Raw genomic sequence first — 16,791 nt, 5'->3', positions numbered from 1 at the left:
ATTTTTACACTAAAAAGTCAATTATAGTACTATTCATTTTAGCCTAATCGTTAAAACTCAAAATTTTCAAGCTTTTTTCATTAGTTTTTCTGCGATACAAGATGGAGTGAGTCACAGCGGATATACAACTCCTGGCACGACGGAATTCAAGATTCCTTATAGCGATCCACATTATTCTCTATCCACACATCATAATCAAATACCGTAAGCTCTTACAGTATACATAATAATCGAATACCATGTGTACATTACCACCCATAGAAAATAACACGCGACAGTATGCACAGGCTAAAGCTCTTTCAGTATCGTAACATTGACAAGCTAAAATCTTGCCGCATCGCTTGTTCCTCTGCAATTATCTAGGTTACCAGCTCCTTCCAACCACTCCTTTAGTTTATTTTCTTTATCAGCCTTGAATTCATCATAGTTTTCTGCCATTGGTAATAAAGGAGGAGTCGACAAGCTCTCATCAGCTTGTTCTTCTTGTGGTTCGTCAGCAACAGGACACGACAAGGGCAACTCCTCAGCTTCTACATCCGGCAGCATAGATGAACTGGTGCTTGCAGAAGCAACCGATAGTGATGGGTTAGAATAAGAGGTCTGTGTTAATTCTTCAGGATCACGTTGCGGCCACTTGAAACCACTTGCTTTTTGTCTGGCAGATTTGATCACATTCGAAAAATAACCGCTTTCAGTATCCTGTTGGGCATCGCTTGGGTTACGAACCCAACTTGTTGGCTTCCAAGAGCTTGTTCTTCCCATCTGAAAACCTGATGTTTGCTTATGGATTACACCTCTCTTCGGCTTCTTTGTTGACATAAGCGCTAGAGATTTCTTTATATCTTTAATCATCTCATCGGCAATGGGGACCCCACATTCTTTCATTGATCTCACCGTAGCTATGGAATCCTCTGAATCCTCAGTGTGCAAAGCTGTTTGACGAGACTTTTCCACAACATTACTTCTAAGACTAACGAGATTGGGCGCTGCATTTTGTACGTGCTGCTGAATATAAAAAAGCCCTACTGACGGTTCGTTTGCAACGTAGCTAATCATCTCTCCCAAGCCTTCAGTTATCTCCATAAAGCCATCCGCGGTGGAGAATTCATGCATCTTCTCATAGCCAAAGGCAGTTCATCCTGTTTGTGTCAAAAAATTGAAGATTGAAAGTCAGAAAAGTTAAATGGTAAACCTGAAAATAATAAATCAATGCCGTTGATTCACTTTGTGGCTTCGTGCATCTTTACTAATCGATACACAAATTAAACATCGAAAGGCACTTGAGAGCCATCTTTACTAATCTATACTATTGTGGTTTAAAAATCAAATGCAGTTCAAGACATGTCGAAAGAACTCAACTGTAAAACAACAACAAAGCTTATTCCACTAAGTGGAGTTGGCTTTATGAATCCTAGAATGCCATTGAGCTCGGTTTTGCGCCAAGTCAATGATACCTCAACTGTAAAACAAGAACTTATATTTCAACTGCCTGCATTGATAAATTTATCGGCGACCTGATATTCTTGGGGAGCAGATTGGCACTCCAAAATAGTCATTCTCCACTCCACCCCATCAATTTTCTTACAGATTATTTTCGATCTTTCGCGTGCAGATTTCGAATCAAATTACTTGCCTACTGTCTTCCAAATCATTACGCATACCGGAAATACGAAACCATTGACCCAAAAGACAAAAATTAAAGATTTCAAATTCCAATCAATACCCATCTCAGGAAGCAACAAATTATCCAATACCCAATTCCCAGAATCCGATTTTTCATTGATTTATCCAAACAGAAAGCTGAAGAACTAACAAATACGAAAGATATATGAGCAAAAAAACATGGGTACCTTTAGTAATAGGTCACAGGAAACCCTAGTGAGGTGGTGTGTTATTGCAGAAGAATAATCTGGTTTTGAATCGCCTGAAGCTTTGTTCGCAGCTGCACATTTGTTCGGGAGACAGCAATTCCGTAAATCCGATGATGATATCTCTCCATCTGTCCATTCATAACCCAACCACCACTCAAAACGATCTACTTTTTCCTTTTTGTTTTATTTATTTTTTTGGATTTGACAATCTCACGTGCTCTCCACGTGGGATTAACCGATATAGGCAAAACGAAAGGGGAAAATTGGACTAATCCCCTCTCCGGATTCACTGGGATCCTTGCTAGTTCATTGTACAGTCAGTTTTCGTCAGGTACCATTTATATTTAATTTTAAATAAAAAATTAAATATTTTTTACTGCACGATGTATAATAAATGAATAAGATGTACAGTCAGTTTTCGTCAGGTACCATTTATATTTAATTTTAAATAAAAAATTAATTGATTTTTTACTGCACAATGCATAATGAATGGATAAGATGTGAGTATCTCTAGGATTCTCACAATTTGAATCTGGATGAGATTTAAATCTGTGAAATACACATCGTTTGTGTCTATTATGTTGTTGTTGTTGTTTTTTTTTTTTTTCATACAAGTGATCTTCTTATTTCAATGAATTTTTGACAAATAGTTGTACTTTTGATCACATTTTTGATAAACTGCTCTTGTGAACAAATTGGACTTCAAAACTCCACATCGCCCTTCATTAATCAAAAAGGAAAAGAAAATGCAGTGAGGCCTAACAATACCTAACGACACCCCCCAACTTCATTAACCAGTAAAGAAGAAAAACATAGCAACGCGCTAACGACACCAAATTATATCCTCTAACTCAGATTTCAAAACATAGCACTGACAACATTTATTAGTTCAAGAAACTGTCTCCTTCATTTTTGAACCACCACATGCAAAACAAAACACTCAATTGTGAAGGGGTCGCCACCAAGAGCAAAACAAAACAAAACACTTTCCTAGTCATTGAACCAGAATAGGTTTAAACTGATAAAAAAGAGTGTCGTTGGATGTCGTTAGGATATCTCTATATTTTTATTTCCTTTTTGATTAATGAAGGGCAACGTAAACATTCTCACAACCAAATTTGATCACAAGAAAGTTTTTAAAAGTGTGACCAAAACTGCAACCATTTGTCAATTGAAGACTATTGATTGCCCATTAAAAGTATGAAGAGCTGAGTGAAATATAATGGTGACAATTAACTGGAAAAGAAATCAATTGCAAATTTAAGGGGCTTAATACTAAATAACAAATTTGATGGGCCAAATGTAACAAGTATCCATAGTTCAAGGGCGTTGGTAAAGGATTTCACAAAAGAAAAAACAAGGGCTCTGACTGAAATTTGGGAGCTTCGAGAGTGAGATCGACAATGGCGGAGAAGAGGAGGAAGAAGACGAACAGCAGCGATGAAGACGAAGACGACACCTTCTACTACCGCTACGCCTCCTCGGCCCCAAAAACCGAAAAGCTCAAAAACCAAAAACCGCTAAGTGGGTCCGGCTCAGGAAGCCTAGCACCATCGAAATCGACCCTCTACGTCTCCAACCTCGACTACTCCCTCACCAATTCGGACCTCCACACCCTCTTCTCCCACTTCGGCAAGATCGCCCGAGTCACCGTCCTCAAAAATCGCGAGACCCGCCAGAGCCGCGGCGTCGCCTTCGTCCAATTCGTGTCCCGCACCGATGCTTCCGCGGCGGCGAGTGAGATGCACGGGAAGATACTTAACGGGAGAAAGCTATCCGCCTCCATCGCGGCTGACAACGGCCGGGCCACGGAGTTCATTCGGAAGAGGGAGTACAAGGACAAGAGCCGATGCTATGAGTGCGGCGAGGAGGGGCACTTGTCGTACGAGTGCCCGAAGAACCAGCTGGGGCCCAGGGAGCGGCCGCCGCCGAAGCGGGTGAAGAGAGGTGGCGGTGGTGGTGGTGGTGGTAGTGGTAATGGCAGTGGGGCGGCTGCTGTGGACGAGGAGGAGTATGATAGTGGTGGTGAGAAGTTTGAGGATGATAATTGGGCGTCGGTGGTGGATGATGGGGCTGATCTGAGGTTGCGGTTGGCAGCGGAGGAGGCGGAGGAGAAGAAGAGGAAGAAGGTTACGAAGAAAGCTGGTTACTTTAGTGATGAGAGTGACAACGATGATGAAGATTGAGTGATTTGGTGAAGGGTTTCAGCTGGTTTTGGGAGGTGGGTTTTGTTTGGAAATGGAGGATTTCAAATGGGGCATCGTTCAAGGTATGTTCTTTTTGTTTTTCGATTTATGTTTCGATAATTTGTTCAGTTTGTGCTGTTTTTGATTGAGAAAAGTAGTCGATTTGATGCTGGTTGAGCTGAGCAACAGAGTAGTAATGTAGTTGCAGTTTTACATTATGTGGGATTTGATCATAAATTTCGTTGCAGTTTGCTTCGATTTTTGTTGATTTGAAAAGCATGATCAAATAGCTTTGCTTGTTGTATACAAATACTTAAAGCTATGCAATAAATGCATTTTGTTGATTTTCATATGAGGTCATGGCATAATATTTCCACATTGTACGATCTGATCATAGCTTCGAGCATCCATTGTGTTTCCACATTTCCCCGGTGCGTGAGTTTTCTTAGATCATAGAGTTTTTCCTTTTTGGTAGAAGCTATGTAAAACTTGAACAACCTAAAACAAGAAGAAAACCGTGACATAGTTCAAGTTGTTGTGTGTTCTGCATATCTAATTAGAAATTGGTCGCTAATGAAATCAAATGTTGATTCGAACTCTTCATTCGAGTTAGGAGAAAATTCGACTTCACCTTTTATTTTCAGAAAACATTGTATTTTAAAGCCCTTTCCGCCCCCTCATCTTGTTAGCCGGGTGGAGAGGGCGTCACAAGGCATAACACAGACAAATTGTTATGCTTGATTGGATTTGCGGAGTTTAGGGCTAGCCTCTTAAACACCAAGGTTCTCATGTTCATACGGGTTCTAATGCTTTTTGCAGGAGATAGGCGAAACATTCATCATCGTATCAAATTGATCATAGCTGATTTGCAATGCGGTCGAGTTGCTGTGACACGCCCCGACCCCGAGGTCCTAGGGACATCGAGATGGTCACATGCCGGCCGACACCCGAAGCGTGACGAAAGCCATTTAATTTAAACAAAAACTAAGAAAATAATCTAAAGTACGTAATAAAGGCTAAATACACAAATCTCCATGCGGCATTTGTACAAGCATATCATAGCCAAGTGGTGTAGGTTGCGAATTTAGATTCGGGGCAAATGAGGAAGACACAAATGAAAAAGTAGCGTCTGGATCAATTAGGACTCTCGCCCAATTACCACAAATAAGTAACGTACCAGTAATAACTTGAGGGTCCTGATCAGCCTTCTGCTGAGTCATGGCGTTATACGTCCATGGAACTGGGGTCCTGCTCCACCGTTATGGCCACCTCGAGCCCTAAAACCTTGGTTGTGACGGCCTGCTCGATTTCCTTGAGGGCGGCTACCTGAAGCTGTACTAAACTGTTGTGGCTGCCGCTGAGTGGAAAATTGAGTATTTTGGCTTCCATTCCCGCTGTCACTTCGAGTATAATTGCCGCCATAACTGGAGCTCGGGTTACTCCCTCCACTATAACTCGGCGTGGATGCATAACTCTCTACAGGTCGTTCAGATGGGCAATATCTGGCAATATGTCTCGTGCCTCCACACCTGTGACACGTGATTGGTATCAGAGCATGGTTAGTTCAGAGCATACATAGGATTTCATTCCACCATTTGGTAGTCATAATTTCCACTGCATTCTTAATCTCTAGTTGTTCTAAATCTTTCTTGCCTTTTTCAGAATTATGGACCCCACTGGTAGGAATGTGCCTCATCGAACCCGTTCTGGTGTAGGGGGAGGAATCCAACAACTGACTAATGCCATACGAAATGCTTTTACTGGTGGTAATAGATCGAATCGCACTTACATTGAGATTGCTCGCAGTCATGGTATTCTAGATCTTCATGTAGTTGAGGCTTGTCCGGAGGCTGAAGAATGGCTAGAACAGGTGGAGGACACTCTGGAGAGTATGAGATGCCTGCCAGGTGAATTGGTGGATACTGCAACTTATTTTCTAAAAGAGGATGCTAGGTGTTGGTGGAAAAAGTGAAGAATTCTCGTCCACCTAATAATCCAATGAATTGGGTTAAATTCCGGAGGACTTTCAGCGATTATTTCTTGAGTCCCAGTTATCAGTTGAGGATGAGACTACAATTCCTGGAGTTTCGCCAAGGCGATCTGACTATCATAGAGGTGGACAGTATTTTTCGGCACCTGTTGAGACATCATGCATGGACTTATGGAAACCCAGGTGAAATGATGGTCCAGTTACTGATTTGCTTGAATCCTGAATATCGTGAACCAGTGGCAGCAATACGGCACAGGAGTTACGAGGAGATGATTGAGACTTGCTTGAGAATTGAACAGTCTAGGTGGGAGACTCAGGCGCAGGCACAGGCGCAGACGCAGTTACAGTTTCAGGGACCACCAAGGTATCAAGACCGACCTCGGTACCAGAACCAGAGGGGTCGTGGGTTTCGATCTCGGAGCATGAGAGAAGCTACTAGTTCATCTAATTATGCTGGCCCTCGACATTCTCATTCCTTCAAACGTCAAGGCCAGGGTTCAGGTTCTTCTAGCGAAGGCTCAGGCATTGAATCTGGGAGACGATCCTTCAGTCACTTCAGATCACCAATCACGTGTCACAGGTGTGGAGGCACGGGACATATTGCTAGGTATTGCCCGTCTGAACGACCTGCTGAGAGTTATGCATCCGTGCCGAGTTATAGTGGAGGGAGTAACCTGAGCTCCAGTTATGGCGGCAATTATACTCGAAGTGACAGTGGGAGTGGAAGCCAAAATATTCAATTTTCCACTCAGCGGCAGCCACAACAGTTTAGTACAGCTTCAGGTAGCCGCCCTCAAGGAAATCGAGCAGGCCGTAACAACCAAGGTTTTAGGGCTTGAGGTGGCCGTAACGGTGGAGTAGGATCCCAGTTCCATGGACGTATCAACTCCATGACTCAGTAGGAGGCTAATCAGGACCCTCAAGTTATTACTGGTACGTTACTTATTTGTGGTAATTGGGCGAGAGTCCTAATTGATCCAGGCGCTACTTTTTCATGTGTGTCTTCCTTATTTGCACCGAATCTAAATTCGCAACCTACACCGCTTGGCTATGATATGCTTGTACAAATGCCGCATGGAGATTTGTGTATTTAGCCTTTATTGCGTACTTTAGATTATTTTCTCAGTTTTTGTTTAAATGGCTTTCGTCACCCTTCGGGTGTCGGCTAGCACGTGACCATCTCGATGTCCCTAGGACCTCAGGGTCGGGGCGTGTTATGCTGATAGTTTGGATCGCTTCGGCACTTGCAACGGAAATGCTTCCTCTTGTGTTATGCCATAGCTTTTTAATTTTTATCACTCATTTATATAGTTGTATAAGAAGGTTTGTATGGTTACAGTTTCCATTTCTCTTTGATTTGTAGGGTTGTGTATTTATACCCGTTTTGTATGCAGGGACACCCTGAAATTTCATTTAAAATATAAAAAGATATAATTTGGAATGCAGAACTAATTCTGCCATCACCATTGTTGTCGTCACGGCCACCGCTGCCATCATTGCTACCTCTATACCCCCAACAACCACACGCTAGAATTGGCACCACCATCATACCCTCACCATTGCCGCTGGTGTCACCACCACTGCTGTTGGCGCCGCTATCGTTGCCACATTGAAGATTTATGAGTGCTTATGCTCTATTTCTTCAACGGTAATACAATCGAAATAGAGTGGTGGACATAAAGTTGCCACGATGATTTATGAGTGAACTTGGGCTGAATTCGCATTGGTTTGGTAGCGTTTATAAAAAGTAGGTATCAAAAAAAGTTAAGCTAAAAAAGGTGTTTGGTAAACACTAAAAAATAGCTTATTTTCACAGTTTTGGGTGAAAAAAAGAGAGCTGAAAATGTGAAGTAGCAAAAATGAGTTTATTCTCCCAGTATAGCAGAAATAGTTTTTTTTCAAAGCACAACAATACCAAACCAGCCCTTTGTCAACAATAAATGCTTCAATTTTCTTTTCTATTAAATTTGTTTAAGCTACGTGATCTCGGACAAATAAAAGGAGCAAGAAACTTATAATGAGGCAAGTTCAGGTTGAATTTTCTGTTCTCTGCATATCTGATCACAAATTTGGTCGGTAGCGAAATCAAATGACTTCTCGTTCACGTTAGGGGAGTGGCCTGATTTATACCAAGAGGGTTTCTATGGAGTCAATATAATTGTGAGAATTCCAATGACTTTCTTTCTACAAGCGATAATGGAGTGGGGGGAATCGAACCTAGGACTTCGGGTGCAGGGTAAATACTCATAATTGCTTGAGCTACAAACCCCTACCGAGAATTCCAATAACTTTGAAGATTACATTACCTCTCTAATGTAAACATTGCATAAACTAGAAGCAAATTTCAAGCGCAAAAACAAAACTGAATCTTGAATGGTCGAATCCGCATAGCCTATGCATTTTCCTTTTCTTTCGCAGTCTGCGTGGAGATAAAAATGTATTGCCGGTTAAATGAAAGACCGATGATTTTCGTATATTTAGGAATGGGGCAAGAAAATAGACTCACTAGCATTTCATGGTCCCCCACGATCTCTTCTATCAACTCCGCCAATGGTTTATCGGCACTGTTGGGAACAAGAGCTGCAAAAATGGCTGGTTCGAGTCCTGTATATCAAAAGGGTAACACCGTTACGCCAGTATGGAAATGGACATGACGAATGTCTTCAAACAGAGAACGGTAATTCAGTAGTTAAATACATACTGAGAGCAGTAAATAAGAAAAGCAGGAAGCAATACAGGGGTACAAGAAGGAGTCTATGTTGCTTAAATACATACAAATGTCTTCCACTAGATAACTAGTTATTTGATGGATGGAGAAACTTAAAGGTACCTGATTCCGGGAAAGAATCAATGAACACCATCATCTCCTCCCCACTGAGACCAGAGAAGAAACAGATTCGTGGCAGCGGCTTAGCAATCTGCAGAGCAGAACATGTTAACTGCAGGAGACCAGCTACAAGTTTCCTACTTATCAGGTCAGGTAAGCTCCCTAAACCCGTTGTTTCATCTAAAAGATAATTACTGTGTAGCCTCCGCTCCACTGCGCTTAAATGCTAAACCGCATCTTTTGTTGACTAATTTTGCATGAAATTACTAAACATTAAAACGATTTGTAAACTGATGCTTTAAGAACTTCGTAAACAGAAAGAAACTATGTAATAGATGGAAAATTTTAATTAGCTTAAGTGCTATGATGATGAAAACATACTTTAGATTATAACAACACGAGCATGGAGGCCAAATTAGAGTATCTTCAGATGTCTCCAGATGTTTTAAATTTTGCATTTCCAAAGTTCATCAAACAGACATGAATTTTAGATGACCAGTATTCAACGTACAGTTTTCAGCAAGAACTAGTAATTAGCAAGGTGGAGATTTTCAACCTGTAATGCTTCCAAATTCGGCTGGCTTGTATTCATCGCGTCCCAAAGTGAACGAGTAATCATGTCTTCAGTACAATAAATAACCTACATTAACAACATTAAACAGAAAAATGGCAAACATGTGAAGAAATCAGACATATTTCCCTTATCACTATGGTATCAGTACGATTGATTGGCTGCGGTTTTCGATTTTGTAGGTCAACCTTGAAAAGGTAAACGTCCACAGGGAACGAACATAGTAAAAAATATACATGGTTACCTTGAGGAATTCTCCGTCTAGCTGTTTCAAAAACTGTTGGATCTGCACGAGAAGACACATAAGATAACACGATGAGCGCAAAGCATGATTCATAGGTGTAGCACTTGCCATTTATAAGTACAACCAGCAACGCTCTGAGATGAACGTTACTTGCAGCGGTTTCAGAAAACTGGTTTTAAAACTTTTGAAAGCAGCAATGTCAGAATGTTCTCTAGCTGTCTAAGATTTGTTAGTGTTTTGTATGAATGGCAGAAGAAGAAAAGAAGGCACTGAGAATGTAAAATGATTGCTATCCTCTCTGCAAGTCACAGAGGAAGCTTTCTTCTTTTCTGTAAAAGTATATTTTTCTCTCTGCACTCACAATCGTGCAAAAGGAATAATTCTGTTAACAATGCTTAGCTGGATCTTTTCCTTCTAGATAAAACGATCACAGCCACTCATCTAGCAATAGCTAGGATCATCACACATGGCACTCATGGCCTTACCATATTTAGATCTTACACTTGGCAATTTCTAAGCACAAGTGAATACACAATTAAAAACAGGATTATTCTCAAATACTAATCAGCTCACGGCTTATAGTTCAACAAGATTCACTAACTTCAGTCCATAACCTATTGATCTTCGTAGAAATTTCTTACTACGTTCAGATGGAGAAATGAAAATGCATTGGTCAAGACAAATAAACTCTTCAGAAACGAGAAAAGTAAGTAGATGGAAAACAAGTTACCTTCTCAGCTTCCTCCACTTCAAACCCCAACAGTAACAAAGCCTAGAAACGAGAAAGTTTGAATCTTCAACCTCATTAGTAATTGTAATATCATTTATCGGCATACATCTATAAACAGATCAATGATTTACATTTGCAATTTCTTTGCAAAATCAGATTCTAAAGTGGGAATTCGATCTCTGATTCGAAAGCTCGTTTCTTCAATCAAAACAAGACTGTCATCAATTCTTGTCTTTAAATTGAAGGGCATGCTTGCAAACATATAAAGAGACATTGGCAGACTGTTATGATCGAAAACAACTGGAGCGAAACTAACCGCAACTTACAGGTGGACCAAATATCATTTCATCTGCGTTTAGAGGAACGAATTTTGAATCTTCAATCAACTCACTAGGAACTCCTGTAAAGTTGTAAAAACAAATTAAACAAAAGCAGTAATAATTAAGCAATATGTCACATAGTACAACGTCTAGTGATATTCATCTCCGCTTATAGGTCTTAGGTTCGACTCTCGGGAATTCAATGTCCCTTGTTCAAGCTCAGTTTAGACTACGCTAGTGATTTTTGAGTGATAAGATTTCAAGTAAATCCCAAAGCATATCCATTTCTTTTTCGCTATCGAAAAGATTTACAATTTAGCTCCAACACCAAAAATGTTTAGGAGGAACGGAAATTGAGTACCTTCTCTTTCAGAAGAGGCTCTTGGGGTGCTCTTGAGGAGCTTCAACTGATGGCTTCTGTAATTTTCCGACGACGAAGAAGAAGAACGTGTTGAAATCTTTGGAGGCAGCAGAGGATTTGAGGAAATTGAAGGGATAAGCAGAGGAGAATTGTTGAGTGAAGTTTTCAGAGAGAAAGCAAGAGCAGAAGCTGCCATTGAAGAAGATTTTGCAGTTTTTTTACTACACAGAGCTTCCACAATTTACGAACACGTTTCCATGGAAGTTGATAAACTTGGTTGGAAGTTTAAACGGGTTTCGGGTTTATATTGGCCCACACTTTGAGATAATTGGGCCTTAAACCCGTTACTCCCAATTCTTTTGTATTTTATTCTCCAATGATGCGGCGAGATTGAGGAGGGGAATCTCAAACAAGATGGAGATATTCTTAGATGAAACAGAGGTATTTTTCTTGATCAGTATGTCTCTCTCACGTGATGGTATATTGTCGATATAGAGATACGGAAATCTAAAACAAGGCATTCGGAGAGTACATCTTATATTAACCCTTCTTGTTAGGTCAAATCTCTCGTGTGCGGGATAAATGCTCGAGTGTATAATAAATTCTCATAACGGGAGATATCCTGGCATATGAATATTCCGTCCGCTTCTATGGTAAAATCTCCCTTCGTATGCAAAGGTGAATGCTCTCTGTTGGATGGTCATAATACGTTCAACTACCTAATTTTACAAACAAAACGAAGGCGAAATCATATGTTAGAATACATATATTATCGACAAGCAGTCTTTCTTATTCATCTTAAAAGCAGTGTAAGCAAACATAGCATATTGTATGGTAAGATCTCCCCTTGCGTGCAAAGGTGAATGCTTTCATCCGCTTCAGCTCCATAACTTCGCTGTTGCAGGATGTATTACGTTCAACTATGAACTATCGAAATCTTTGAACAGAACAACCATAAAAGACGACTAATCAGATATTTGCCCACAAGCAGTCTTTCTTATGCATTTTAAGATACTGCAAGCAAACATAGCGCATTGTCTAGAAACGCTATTAGCTTCACCAGCCCAGGCGAAATATTTACAAGCGCATTGAGAAACCACGGAAATCCATCCTATACTCTTCACTCCGTTCATGTTGCGGCGTAAAATCACATCTGAGCAACCTGTTTTTCTGGTTCACCTGCGGATTCAGCAATTGATCCCCGAGTCCACCTCTCAACATCTCCAGTGCAGCCTTGGGCTGGTCCATCGGAACCATGTGGCCGGCATCATGGACCTGTTTGTTGCAAGACAACGTAACACATAACTAGTTCAGCGATTGGGATCGGTAATTAATCAACGTCTATGGATAGAGAGAAATGCAGATATGTGAGAGATGGAAACCCAGATAAGTGAGGACGGAGAGAGAAAGAGACCTTAAGGAAGCTAAGAGGCCCATGGTTCTTGAGAACTCCTGCTTCTGAATTATCGACAACAAAAGGAACTTCCGGAGAAGTTACAAACTGTTTCTGACCAGACCATTCCATGGCATGGACCCATCTTGAGTTACCTATCACATACAAATTTATATGCTACGGGTAAGAATTACACATCACAAATTAAAAGATAATAATATTAATGATAGGTGGTTTGGCATGTCGTATCAAACAAAACCTAAAGACCTACCAAGCCAGTTGCAGATTAGATCATATTCTCCTGCATACACAAGCAGTTGGATTCCGTCCTCGAGAAGAGTGGGGATGCCCACTTCAAGGTTCCTCATCCAGTCCACCAGCATGGCTTCATACACTGTAGAGCTGCATGAAACAAATTCAATGTCCCCAACTCCAAGTGACTCTCTAACAGGCTTCAGGTTCAGGAATTTCTCCATGTTTGAGAAGTCATAGCAAAGGCTCCCCTCACACTTCTGTCTGATGTCATAGTACTGCATATTCATAATAAATTAGTAAAAACTCCCATCAAACTTCAGATCAATAGTGGAGTACCAAATGACAACGTAATGTTTAAAGAGCAATCATTCTGTCAATGATGAGTAACTGATCTTCTTACATTTATGTTTCCAGGCCTTTGCCATGATGCTACTGAATATGGTATTGCAAACAAAATATGAAGCCATGCAAGAGACTGTACCATCAGTGCCTGAAAAAACCGGAAGTACATGTTTATTAATATTTACAAAAGCACCAACTAATTGGCTAATATGTAAAGACACGCTTGCGTAATAAAATAAAATAAAATAAATCATAGCTTAGAAAAGAGGAAAAAATACATAAAGATGGGATACAATAAAAGAGAAAGGGGCCAGCCCCACCATGTTGACATGAAAATGATCAAAAGAACTGCAAATTCTAATTAACAAATTTGCATGTCTTAGGGTCTAAACTTAAGGAGAAGCTAATAGAGATTTGAAAAAAGGGAACCAGAAAATGAGGAAGGGGCCACTAAAATATGTCACTTACCACAGAGCTTTATAGCCATTTCACAAACTGGAAGCACCTTGTTAATACGATTATATTCAGTTGCTGTGATTAAGCCATTGTCCAACGCAAAATCTGTGTAAGCCTTATACTGGACTGCAGGATCAGTAAGCCCATTGCCAATGGCAAATCCCTGTTCAACAAGTTTTTTCTAAATTTATTAAACCACGAAATGACCCGTTACAATTCTCAAAACAAGGTAATACTTGAGATATGTACCTTCAAATTTATATGGATTCCTTCTTTGGCTTTGTTTCCTTTGTGGACTCGAGCAGCAAAAGCTGGAATATAGTGTCCAGCATATGATTCTCCAGTTATGAAAAAGTCATTCTTTGCCAACTCAGGGTGCTCGGCAAAGAAGGCCTAACATCATTGAAAGGCACAATAAGTCATGCTACTATTCATTACAATAATAAACCTTAAACATCTAAGAAGTTTGCTTTCTTCCAAAATTCTCAAGATAAAAATCATGCAGGTTTTCTCCTAAAAAACACTGCAGTTAAGTTTGACATTGAAATTAATATATAGATATATACACACGTATTACTTCCATTACACTTAATAAATTACTGCTTTAGAAGTGAAGGATAAATGACACACCTGTAAGAAGTCATAAAGGTCATTACTAACACCATCTTCAGAGTGACGAATGTCACGTTTGTCACTACTATAACTGAAGCCAGTCCCAATAGGCTGGTCAACATACAGAAGATTAGATGCCTGCAAAACAGGTAAATGTTAAAAAAAAAAAGGGTTACCTCTCAGGAAAATGAAGAAAGAATCGACATGTCTTACTGAAGCAGGATGCCTCTAAATCAGTGACGGCCTCAGATTTCATGCAGGGACAAGTAAATATAAGTGAAGACGTGTTTACGAGTCACTTTCATATCGGTGCAACATGATTAGAAAAAGGTTCCATGAACGATAATTAACAAGAAAATGTTACCACATAAGGGGCAAGGACAACAAGTACAACTGCCAATTTTCAATATACGTACAATGTCGGCAAAAACGAACTAGTCAATTGACAGAGAGTCTCGTATATATACCTTATCCCAGCCATACTCGTTCCACACAAGTGACAAGTTATTTGCAATAGTGAAAGGACCATTTTCGTAAAATACAGCCAATTCACTGCTGCACCCCGGACCGCCAGTCAACCAAATAACAACAGGGTCCTTCTTGTTGGTGCGAGACTCGAAGAAGAGATAGAACATCCTACATTACCACACAAATTGAATAGTAAGAACACCAAGCAAGCAGCTACATTCACTATACAAGCCAAAAACAATCCAAAATTCCGCATAACTTTAACAAATTTGAGGTCCTATTTTCCTAAATTAAGGCCCAGCTAAGCATAAAATTTCCGCATAAAACCCTAAAATTCAAATGAAATCAAAATAAAACCCCCTAAATACTCCAAATTCACGATGCAGCACGACTTAACAGTTCAAAGTATCATAAAAACAACGACATTCAAAGAGATTAAGAAGCTCACTTGGCGGCATGAGAATGCTCGATCTTGAAGTACCCGGCATGGTGGCCGAGGTCCTCGACGGAGACTCCGGATTCAATGAGGTTGGGGAGCCTGAGTGGCTTCTCGACGAGCCTCGGCGCGTCGGCGACGGCAGCGGTCGAGGAATCGGGGCCGTCGATGATGTTGATGTCTTCCTCGGGGAAGAGATTGAAGGCTCTGATCAGCTGCTTCGCGTGCACGGACGGGAAGCTGGACCTGGCGAGCCCGAGAGGGTTCGTGAGCTTGGCAGCGGCGATCGGAGAGAAAAGTAAGAGGAGGAGGTGAAGAGAGAGAAAGGTGAGGAGGTGAGGGAGGAGAGAATTCGTGCGTTCCATGGCTTGTGCGTCTGCGTTTTGGCTAGAGAGAGAAGAGAGAGATTTCCCGGGGAGAAGAAGGCGCCAGGCGGTAACTAACAGTCGCGTGGTACGACAATTTATAGGTGGACTGTTAAGTTGTTGGGGCGAGTGGGTTCGTGGAAGTTTCCGGTTATCGCAGGTACAGAAATTGAACGGATCTGGGACGTTGGATTTTGGCTCTGTGGGGTCCGTTTATTGGAATTTTGGTGGTAGTCCTGTGGAAGGGGATGCAGGGGATTTGGACCTGGTTGCTTTCGCTTGCAACAAAGGAGTTGCTTTAAATTAAAAATAAAAACGGAAAGAAGGAAGGTGGGGTTGAAATTACGTGTAAAACGGCATACTGTTAGAGGAGTGCACGCGACAGAGGTGGTTTTTGAGGTTGATGATGATTCCTTTCCATGGCCTTCATTCACATCAAGTGAAGGAGAAGTTGTACCGACCTCATACAGGAGGGATTCTTGGATAGGGCCGTCGTATAGGACAGAGCTGTCATACAAAATTACGTTTGCATCAATTGTGTTTATGAAACGATTGTTAGCAGTTGATTCATGTGCTGACAATTTATAACGATATAAGTGTTGAAATATCCTACATTAATCGTATTTTTGTAAAAAGAAGTATTTTATCCAACATGGTAATGCTACACAAAGAAAGAGGTGCTCCAACCTATTCAACATGATATTAGAGTCAGAGAGCAGACTCGTACTATACTACCACGTGATGGGTGGATTCTCTTGGCCCTCGCGATAATGTTGGGTCCTTTGGCCATACATGTAGGGTGAGTCCCCTTGACTTTGGTTGTCGATATGTGGATTTCCCACGTGTAACTCACTAAGTGGGTCCCACATGAGAAGGTATTGAAATATCTCACATCAGTCATATCTCTGTGAAAATAAGAGTTTAAATATCCTAACTCCACTCCAACTAATAACAAGACTTTTTACGATAAAACCCTACACGTTTAGTATTTTGAGCTGTGCGTGGACGGAGATTGGATGGGCTAGTTTTGCAAATAACTTGGGGATGAAGATAGATATGGAGAGAAAGTGAAGTAGGAAGGACGGTGCTGATTGAGTGACTTTTTGGATCAAGGTAATATACTCAGCAAACGCACGAGCATAACGTCAGTTAGCAGAACAAAAAGCAACTCCAATTCAGCAAGAATTCCAAATCTAGTCACCGTCAGAATGCTATATATAGCCTTGCTTTACAACAGAGTCTGACACCAGCTCGAGGTAAGGCATGACGGTTACGCATGCCTCGATGATTGTCAGCCGTTAATGCATATGAACTCGGCTGTTCATTCATTGCAGCATCATAACCACTACTCACAAGATGTTAAA

General features: G+C 40.9%; 4 protein-coding genes across 4 annotated transcripts; 1 reads left to right on the top strand and 3 right to left on the bottom strand.

The window, feature by feature from the left end:
* Positions 1–50: 50 nt before the first annotated feature.
* Positions 51–2,030, bottom strand: LOC103958396. Its single transcript, XM_009370648.3, has 2 exons — positions 1,851–2,030; positions 51–1,139 (listed from the first exon to the last, which is right to left on the bottom strand). The coding sequence occupies exon 2, from the start codon at positions 1,111–1,113 to the stop codon at positions 322–324; it is 792 nt and encodes a 263-aa protein (XP_009368923.2). The 5' UTR covers positions 1,114–1,139; positions 1,851–2,030; the 3' UTR covers positions 51–321.
* A 1,162-nt stretch (positions 2,031–3,192) lies between these two features.
* LOC103958397 (U11/U12 small nuclear ribonucleoprotein 31 kDa protein) lies at positions 3,193–4,945 on the top strand. The gene is made up of 2 exons (XM_048590385.1): positions 3,193–4,140; positions 4,877–4,945. The coding sequence occupies exon 1, from the start codon at positions 3,275–3,277 to the stop codon at positions 4,055–4,057; it is 783 nt and encodes a 260-aa protein (XP_048446342.1). The 5' UTR covers positions 3,193–3,274; the 3' UTR covers positions 4,058–4,140; positions 4,877–4,945.
* Positions 4,946–8,256: 3,311 nt separating this feature from the next.
* LOC103958399 lies at positions 8,257–11,388 on the bottom strand. The gene is made up of 8 exons (XM_009370650.3): positions 11,101–11,388; positions 10,746–10,819; positions 10,420–10,461; positions 9,690–9,731; positions 9,431–9,514; positions 8,878–8,965; positions 8,554–8,651; positions 8,257–8,466 (listed from the first exon to the last, which is right to left on the bottom strand). The coding sequence occupies exons 1-8, from the start codon at positions 11,294–11,296 to the stop codon at positions 8,440–8,442; spliced, it is 651 nt and encodes a 216-aa protein (XP_009368925.1). The 5' UTR covers positions 11,297–11,388; the 3' UTR covers positions 8,257–8,439.
* Positions 11,389–11,869: 481 nt separating this feature from the next.
* On the bottom strand, positions 11,870–15,514 carry LOC103958400 (serine carboxypeptidase-like). The gene is given in 11 exon segments (XM_048590538.1): positions 11,870–12,315; positions 12,318–12,375; positions 12,515–12,648; positions 12,765–13,023; positions 13,149–13,160; positions 13,162–13,238; positions 13,559–13,709; positions 13,796–13,939; positions 14,177–14,296; positions 14,626–14,794; positions 15,075–15,514. Coding segments are annotated over 11 exon segments (1,545 nt in total). The 5' UTR covers positions 15,428–15,514; the 3' UTR covers positions 11,870–12,247.
* Between the last annotated feature and the right edge of the window lie 1,277 nt (positions 15,515–16,791).

The sequence above is a fragment of a genome, unplaced genomic scaffold (genome assembly GCF_019419815.1).
Source record: "Pyrus x bretschneideri cultivar Hongxiangsu unplaced genomic scaffold, Pyrus_bretschneideri_v1 Contig32, whole genome shotgun sequence".
Lineage (NCBI taxonomy): Eukaryota > Viridiplantae > Streptophyta > Magnoliopsida > Rosales > Rosaceae > Pyrus > Pyrus x bretschneideri.
The sequence above is the reverse complement of the archived record's forward strand: the minus strand, read 5'-3'. Positions and strand labels throughout refer to the sequence as shown.

What these genes read in the sequence shown, in the direction of transcription:
- LOC103958396 (XM_009370648.3), bottom strand. Translation starts at nt 1,113, where the DNA reads ATGCATGAATTCTCCACCGCGGATGGCTTTATGGAGATAACTGAAGGC.
- LOC103958397 (XM_048590385.1), top strand. Translation starts at nt 3,275, where the DNA reads ATGGCGGAGAAGAGGAGGAAGAAGACGAACAGCAGCGATGAAGACGAA.
- LOC103958399 (XM_009370650.3), bottom strand. Translation starts at nt 11,296, where the DNA reads ATGGCAGCTTCTGCTCTTGCTTTCTCTCTGAAAACTTCACTCAACAAT. An exon ending in TAGACGGAGAATTCCTCAAG is followed by an intron (nt 9,515 to 9,689) that starts GTAACCATGTAT and finishes TTGTTAATGTAG; the next exon opens with GTTATTTATTGTACTGAAGA. An exon ending in CGAATTTGGAAGCATTACAG is followed by an intron (nt 8,966 to 9,430) that starts GTTGAAAATCTC and finishes TCTGCTCTGCAG; the next exon opens with ATTGCTAAGCCGCTGCCACG.